The following is an 8073-nucleotide window of genomic DNA, read 5'->3' on the forward strand; positions in this document are numbered from 1 at the left end:
TTTTTTAAAAAGGATTTATTTATTTATTTATTCCTAGAGATGCAGAGAGAAAGAGAGGCAGAGACACAGGCAGAGGGAGAAGCAGGTTCCATGCAGAGAGCCTGACATGGGACTCGACACAGGGTCTCCAGGATCACACCCTGGGCTGCAGAGGGTCATAAACCACTGTGGCACTGGGGCTGCCCCATGAAGACTGTTTGTATTCAGTTCCTAGTGAGGATACAAGAACAAGAGACTCGGATTCCCAAATAAGAGATGAGGATAAGATAATAACCGGGTCTGATGTGTACCTTTCTCCCACTAGCTGAGAGATGCTTAGCTGGGTGTCTACCAGTCTGTTCAGGCTCCCACTGCCCTAATCTTCTTGACTTTGCATGCCTTTCCTTGCCCCGTACCTGCAGAAGACAGACGACTGAAGGAGGAATAGCAGGAGAAGTATTCTGATTCAGAGGATTCACCTTTAGGCTCAGGGACCAGAGTATTGTCTTCCAAAGAGGGGACAGGTGGTGGATCAAATTTGCTTGATTTTGAGATTCCTAAAAAATTCAATATAAGTCAGAAAAACAGCTGGTTCCATTCTGTTCCCCCTCCTATACTATTCTCCCTAACGTATTCTTCCCATTCACTTCTACGGGAAATCTTACTTTGTTCTGAACAGTAATCTTTTTTTTTTTTAAGATTTATTTATTTATTTATTTATTTATTTATTTATTATTTATTTATTTATTTATTTATTTATTCCTAGAGATGCAGAGAGAAAGAGAGGCAGACACAGGCAGAGGGAGAAGCAGCCTCCATGCAGAGAGCCTGACATGGGACTCCATCCAGGGTTTCCAGGATCACACCCTGGGCTTAGGTGGCCCAAAACCACTGCAGCACTGGGGATGCCCCATGAAGACTGTTTGTATTCAGTTCCTACTGAGGATACAAGAACAAGAGACTCGGATTCCCAAATTGAGATGAGGATAAGATTATAACTGGGTCTGATGTGTACCTTTCTCCCACTAGCTGAGAGATACTGAGCTGGGTGTCTACCTGTCTGTTCAGGCTCCCACTGCCCTAAGCTGCCTAGACTTCGCATGTCTTTCCTTGCCCTTACCTGCAGAAAATAGATGACTCAAGGAGGAATAGCAGAAGTATTTTGATTCAGATGATTCACCTTTAGCCTCATGGACCAGAGTATTGTCTTCCAAAGAGGGTCCAGTTGGTGGATCAAATTTGCTTGATTTTGAGATTCCTATAAAATTCAATATGAGGCAGAAAAACAGCAGGTTCCATTCTGTTCCCCCTCCTCTACTCTTTTCCCTTACCTATTCTTCCCTTTGACTTCTATGGAAATACTTACTTTGTTCTGAACAGTAATCTTTTTTTTTTTTAAAGATTTATTTATTTATTCCTAGAGATGCAGAGAGAAAGAGAGGCAGAGACACAGGCAGAGGGAGAAGCAGGCTCCATGCAGAGAGTCTGACATGGGACTTGATCCAGCGTCTCCTGGATTACGCCCTGGGCTACAGGTGGCCCTAAACCGCTGAGGCTTTGGGGATGCCCCATGAAAACTGTTTGTATTCAGTTCTTAGTGAGGATACAAGAACAAGAGACTCGGATTCCCAAGTAAGAGATGAAGATAAGATTATAACTGGGTCTGAAGTGTACCTTTCTCCCACTAGCTGAGAGATGCTGAGCTGTGTGTCTACCAGTCTGTTCAAGCTCCCACTGCCCTGAACTGTCAAGACTTTGCATGCCTTTCCTTGCCCCTTACCTGCAGAAAACAGACGACTCAAGAAGGAATAGCCGAAGTATTTTGATTCAAAGGATTCACCTTTAGCCTCACATATCAGAGTATTGTCTTCCAAAGAGGGTCCAGTTGGTGGATCAAATTTGCTTGATTTTGAGATTCCTAAAAATTCAATAGAAGTCAGAAAAGCAGCTGGTTCCATTCTGTTTCCCCTCCTATACTCTTATCCCTAACCTATTCTTCCCATTGACTTCTATGGAAATACTTACTTTGTTCTGAAAGGTCTTTTTTTTTTTAAGATTTATTCATTATTTATTCCTAGAGATGCATTGAGAAAGAGAGGCAGAGACACAGGCAGAGGGAGAAGCAGGCTCCATGCAGAGAGCCTGACATGGGACTTGATCCAGGGTCTCCTGGATTACGCCCTGGGCTGCAGGCACCCTAAACCACTGCCGCTTTGGGGATGCCCGATGAAAACTGTTTGTATTCAGTTCCTAGTGAGGATACAAGAACAAGACACTCGGATTCCCAAGTAACAGATGAGGATAAGATTATAACTGCGTCTGATGTGTACCTTTCTCCCACTAGCTGAGAGATGCTTAGCTGGTTGTCTACCAGTCTGTTCAGGCTCCCACTGCCCTAATCTGCCCAGACTTTGCATGCCTTTCCTTGCCCCTTACCTGCAGAAGACAGAAGACTGAAGGAGGAATAGCAGGAGAAGTATTCTGATTCAGAGGATTCACCTTTTGCCTCAGGAACCAGAGTATTGTCTTCCAAACAGTGGCCAGGTGGTGGATCAAATTTGCTTGATTTTGAGATTCCTAAAAAATTCAATATAAGTCAGAAAAACAGCTGGTTCCATTCTGTTCCCCCTCCTACACTCTTCTCCCTAACCTATTCTTCCCATTGACTTCTATGGAAGTACTTACTTTGTTCTGAACAGTAAAAAGAAAAAAATGATTTATTTATTTATTTATTTCTAGAGATGCAGAGAGAAAGAAAAGCAGAGACAAAGACAGAGGGAGAAGCAGGCTCCATGCAGAGAGCCTGACATGGGACTCCACCAAGGGTCTCCAGGATCACGCCCTGTGCTGCAGGCGGCCCTAAATGGTTGCGGCACTGGGGCTGCCCCATGAAAACTGTTCATATTCAGTTCCTAGTGAGGATATAAGAACAAGAGACTCGGATTCCCAAATTGAGATGAGGATAAGATTATAACTGGCTCTGATGTGTACCTTTCTCCCACTAGCTGAGAGATGCTGAGCTGGGTGTCTACCAGTCTGTTCAGGCTCCCACTGCCCTAATCTGCCTAGACTTTGCATGCCTTTCCTTGCCCCTTACCTGCAGAAGACAGATGACTCAAGGAGGAATAGCAGGAGAAGTATTCTGATTCAGAGGATTCACCTTTAGCCTCAGGGACCAGAGTATTGTCTTCTCTCCCCAGAAAGCACAAACATTGTTGGAAATATCAAGTCCTCTTCCCAAGTAGGAGTCAACACTTGTAACTTCAGGGTTAGCCTTAATCTGCCCTCCCCCAACTCCCCAGCACTGAACAATGGTTTCTCCTCCTAGATGTTACTTGTTTACTTTTAATTTCCATAGCAACCAGAACTACTTCAGTTTTCCATTTCTTCAGAAACAATCTCCTCAATTTAACCATTATCATTAAACAGTGGTATATGTACATATTCTGCCCTTTTCTTGCATTTTAGATAGGAACCCCGCATTTACATTCTCATAGTCTGAGACAAAATTCTTTTTTGCTTCTGAGTAAGTAAATTCTGACTTTATACTCTCACCCCTGTACAACCAGTTTCAAGTGCTCTTTTAAAAATTTCTCCTTACTTCTATGAGCCACATTTTCTTCTTCATTAACAGGAGAAAGTACTACTGAAAAACTTATAATAACATCCTATACTACATCAATGCCCTTAGGCAGAAATAAAATATAGGAAAATACAATTTCCACAGAAAGAGTACTAATCAGCCACTCACTAAGTCTGTAGTGCAGTAACCCAGAGTGACATAGAGATGGCACAGGTCTTAAGCTGCAGAGACAAGGTTTTGGTCACTTGAATTTTCTCTTGACTCTCAGAGACTATCTGAGCCCTCAGAAAGACTAGCATATATACACATCCCTCCCCCGCTTCCCTTCTTCTCTCCTCCTTTCTTTAGAGGCAGTTCCTTGTCACCCTGTGCTCAGAGAAGATGCTTAACACATACCTTTTGACCTCTTGACAGTTTGGGGGGAACTTGTCCTTTCTAGATGCTTCCTTTTTCGTTTCTGCTTCATGGTTCACCTCTTCAGAGAGTGACTCCAATCAGTATAATGAAGAATCAAACTTCTCCGACTGACTTACTTCACTCAGCATAATACCCTCCAGTTCCATCCACGTTGAAGCAAATGGTGGGTATTTGTCAAACATTATATGTTCTCATTCATTTGGGGAATATAAATAATAGTGAAAGGGAAAATAAGGGAAGGGAGAAGAAATGTGTGGGAAATATCAGAAAGGGAGACAGAACATAAAGACTGCTAACTCTGGGAAACGAACTAGGGGTGGTAGAAGGGGAGGAGGGCGGGGGGTGGGAGTGAATGGGTGACGGGCACTGGGTGTTATTCTGTATGTTAGTAAATTGAACACCAATAAAAAAAAAATAATAAAAAAAAAAATAAATAATAAATAAAAAAAAAAAAAAAAAAAAAAGAATCAAACTAGTTCACTTGTACACTCACGAACAACAAATCAGTAGAGAAACTACTTCCTCACTAAATCACTGTCCTGACCAGTGCTCAACATACCAACAGGGCTATTATGATGCAAGCCAGCATCAGTGTTCTGTGACCTAGGGATTACATCAGCACACACCAGGAACCCTGCTGATACTCACAGGATTCAAGGACTGCCACAACTCAGACTAGAGCCATTGCTTTCATCCACTGGGAACTATCATCAACTTGAATTTGTGTATCTTGCACTTGACATCAAAACAAGAGAAAAGAGGACTTGGATTAACTAAAGAACATTCTTTCTTGTGTCTACAGTAACCACATCATTGAATCTCCCCACAGAGAAGGCAATACCTGAGAGAACTAGGGTTTAACCATGCCTGAATGATAGAAAACAATTCACATTAGATCTTATTAGTAATATTATTTAACTTATGTGAAACAGTTATAGCTTTGGTATATGTGAGTGTATAGGTGTGGATTTGAGGGCATTTCATAATTCTATACAACCCTAAAATGTTTTGAATTTTCCCCCACCACTGGGAATAGGCTCGTGTATTTTTACCACAAGCCACTGTCTCTTTTGCTATTCTTTTCCTAATTATTTTCCAAGAGGTTTGGAGAAAGGGAAAACCCCTAGATTTACATTCCCTGGCCCTCATAATGAATCCTCTTCTGGTCAAGCCTAGAAGTCTCATTCTCCAGGCATCTGTTCCAGGCCCCAGTCTATGTCCTCTGGAAACAGCTGGGCTCTGTACAGAGACCAAACTCTGTGGTTAGCTCCATCCCACCCCCCATCCACCACTGCATACACCCCCCTCCCTCAGGGACAATCTGTATTTACCTTTATTTATCAGTTACACTAGAACCAGGCCATGGTCTCGAGCCTCCTTCAGTCTTCTCTGGCCCCAGTGGGTGCTGCCTCTGTACATTCCCTTCACTTACTAGGGGCTCAGCCTCTTAGAGTCACTGAATGGCAGGCACATTCATCAAGAATGCTTAGCCTTCTTACCGATCAGAAAAAGTAAAAACAAAAATTAGATACTATTTTACATGTATCACATTGATAAAAGTTAGGTCAAACTGGTCAAACTATACACATGATTATAAGGATATGGGTTTAAAAAAAAACAAATCTTCATGATCTAAAATGTCTTCTGCAGCCATGCTGAAGAACAATTAGTCAACATATTATAAAATTAAATAAGCATATAAGCCATGATCCTATAATCTCATTCTTTAAAGGGACCATTGCAAGGCTGATACTAATACCATTATTTATACTAGCAGGGAGCTATCATGTTAGTTTAGTTTCCAACTTCAGAGGAATGGGTAAGCAAAGTGTGGTAGGGACATATGACAGAATTCATTGCCAGGGATAGAAGTCAAGCCCCTTAAAATACATGCCTACAGAGCAGAGCACCAGGAAGGAACTGGCAATCAGAGATTAAAACAAAAACAAAAACAAAAACAAAAACAAAACAAAACATAATCAATGAAATAACCACAAATATTTCCTTGACCAGACTAGTGACTAAGGAGATTCATGAAATTAAGAGTGAATACTTTTTGGAAGAAAAAAAAAAGAGAAAGAATTCCACCCAAAAGTAAAATGGCTCAGATTATGTCCAGATCTAAGGAAGAATTGTTCTAAACATCCTTTACTGTGTTAATTCCCTATGTCTGCTACAGTAAAATAGAAGAAATTAGTGGCTTAAAATAAAAATTTATTATCTCACATACAGTTCCAGAGGCCAGAAGTCTGATACGGATCTCACAGCCTGAAATCAAGGTGTTAGTGGCACTGGTTCCACCCAGAGGCTCCAGGGGAGAACCTGTTCTCTTTTCTTTTCCAGGCTTTCGAGGCTGCCTGCATTCCTTGGCTCTTGTTCCTTCATCTTCAAACACATCGCTTCAACAACCGTTTCCATTGCACATCGCTATTCAGTTTTTCTCTTACTCCCCTCTGCTAAGGATTCTTTTTATTATATCAGCCCCACACAGGCAATCCAGAATATTTCTCTCTCAAAATCCTTAACTTACTCCCTTCTGTGAAGGCTCTTTTGACACTTAAAGTAACATATTCAGAGGCTCTAGGGATTGGGGGACTGGACATCTTCTTCCAGAGGCAGGGAGAGTGAATATGTCAGCTACCACAGCAAGACAAAAACAAAGCATGTCAGAGTAAATTCACTCCCAGAATAAAATATGGTGAGGTAAGAATACAAATTCCAAATTAAACAAGAGTAATGGGGCGGGGGTGGGGTGGGGCGAGGCCCATTAACTATATTAACACACTGAGTAAAACAAAACAGGACAAAATAAAGGAAAAATCCCCAGTTTGAAATTAAACATAACCCAAGGAACAGAAGAACAATGGCATGAGAGTTCTTCATGCCATAGGTTTTAAGCAACTATATTCCCCAAAACAAGAGCTCTAGGACAAGATGACAAGTCAATGCAAAGTTACGAAAATGGATGATTGAGAGCGGAGGGAAAAATAAAGACTCTAAATAAGGTCAAAATGGGACAAATATACAAGTTAGAACCCGAAAGAAGAAAGGTTTCAAAGTGAAAAACTGGCATATTGATTTGAGGTAAATGTAAAGGGAAGAGATATATAATTAATTAGGAGACAATGAATAAAAAAAGAAAAGCCACCTGCTGATACATAACAACAAAGAGGTTAACAGATAAATCAATTAATCGGGATATAATAGCCATAGAATACAGGAAGAACTGAAGCCACAAATGAAAAGGGTACATATTTTTTCAGAAAAAAAAATGAGATACAACTTACAGAAATTTATAAATCCCAGTTTTATATATATCTTAAAAGAAACAAACAAAATTCTTCAGGTGCCCTAGGAGAAGAAGCAAGTCCCTGTAAGGGCTTAACATTAAGCTGGCTTCACCAATCCATAAAGCAAAATCTACTGCTTGAAAATAGTATAGTAGTATCTGCAGGTATTGAAAGAAAGAAGGTGTGAAACTGAGATATTCTTTGTAGCCAAGTTGTTTTCAAGTTCAAAAGCACCTGGCAGACATTGTCAAATGTGTGTCAAATGTTTTTTCAGGGAACACGTGTGTTATAAAAGAGCCATTGCTGAGAAAGTCAACTTTGTGATAAAGCCAACTCAGAAATGCTGTGAAGAAAAGACAAGTGTGATACTCCGTGCCAAAAGACAGTGGGATTTCTTTTTTTAAGATTTATTCATTTATTCATGAGAGAGAGAGAGAGAGAGAGGCAGAGACATAGGCAGGGGGAGAAGCCCTGAGCCAAAGGGAGACACTAAACCGCCCAGCCACCCAGGCATCCCAAGACAGTGGGATTTTGAAGCACACAGCAGAGTGTGATGGTAGGAGTGGAGTAGGAATTGACTGACATCGTTTTATTATAGTGTTCCTACAAGCAAAGTTTGGGTTTCAGGGCCTTCAAGGGCCAGGCCATGTCTCTTTCTCTGACTTTCTGTGATCCTGTTTTATCTTACCATGTGCTCCCACAATGTCAAAACTCTGATAGTACCTCTGCATGATTGTTTCCCATCTCTGTGCTTTTGCCCAAACTCTTCCTCTTCTGAGAACTCATACAAAATCTGGGGCTTAA

General features: G+C 41.1%; 1 protein-coding gene across 7 annotated transcripts in view; it reads right to left on the reverse strand.

Annotated features, from left to right (window-relative positions):
* The window catches only part of LOC144321971 (uncharacterized), a 444052-nt gene extending 439973 nt beyond the window's left edge, over positions 1 to 4079 (reverse strand). For 3 of the 7 annotated variants that reach the window (XM_077911346.1, XM_077911347.1, XM_077911345.1), the window contains exons 1-6: positions 3959 to 4079; positions 3077 to 3166; positions 2416 to 2556; positions 1760 to 1897; positions 1100 to 1237; positions 396 to 536 (exon numbers count right to left, since the gene is read on the reverse strand). In XM_077911346.1, coding sequence (XP_077767472.1) covers positions 396 to 536; positions 1100 to 1237; positions 1760 to 1897; positions 2416 to 2556; positions 3077 to 3166; positions 3959 to 4028 — 718 coding nt within the window. In that variant the 5' untranslated portion in view covers positions 4029 to 4079. The remainder of the gene's footprint in view (positions 1 to 395; positions 537 to 1099; positions 1238 to 1759; positions 1898 to 2415; positions 2557 to 3076; positions 3167 to 3958) is intronic. The other 4 variants (XM_077911348.1, XM_077911351.1, XM_077911349.1 and 1 more) reach the window with 4 other exon arrangements.
* Between the last annotated feature and the right edge of the window lie 3994 nt (positions 4080 to 8073).

Source organism: Canis aureus, chromosome 10 (assembly GCF_053574225.1).
Source record: "Canis aureus isolate CA01 chromosome 10, VMU_Caureus_v.1.0, whole genome shotgun sequence".
Lineage (NCBI taxonomy): Eukaryota > Metazoa > Chordata > Mammalia > Carnivora > Canidae > Canis > Canis aureus.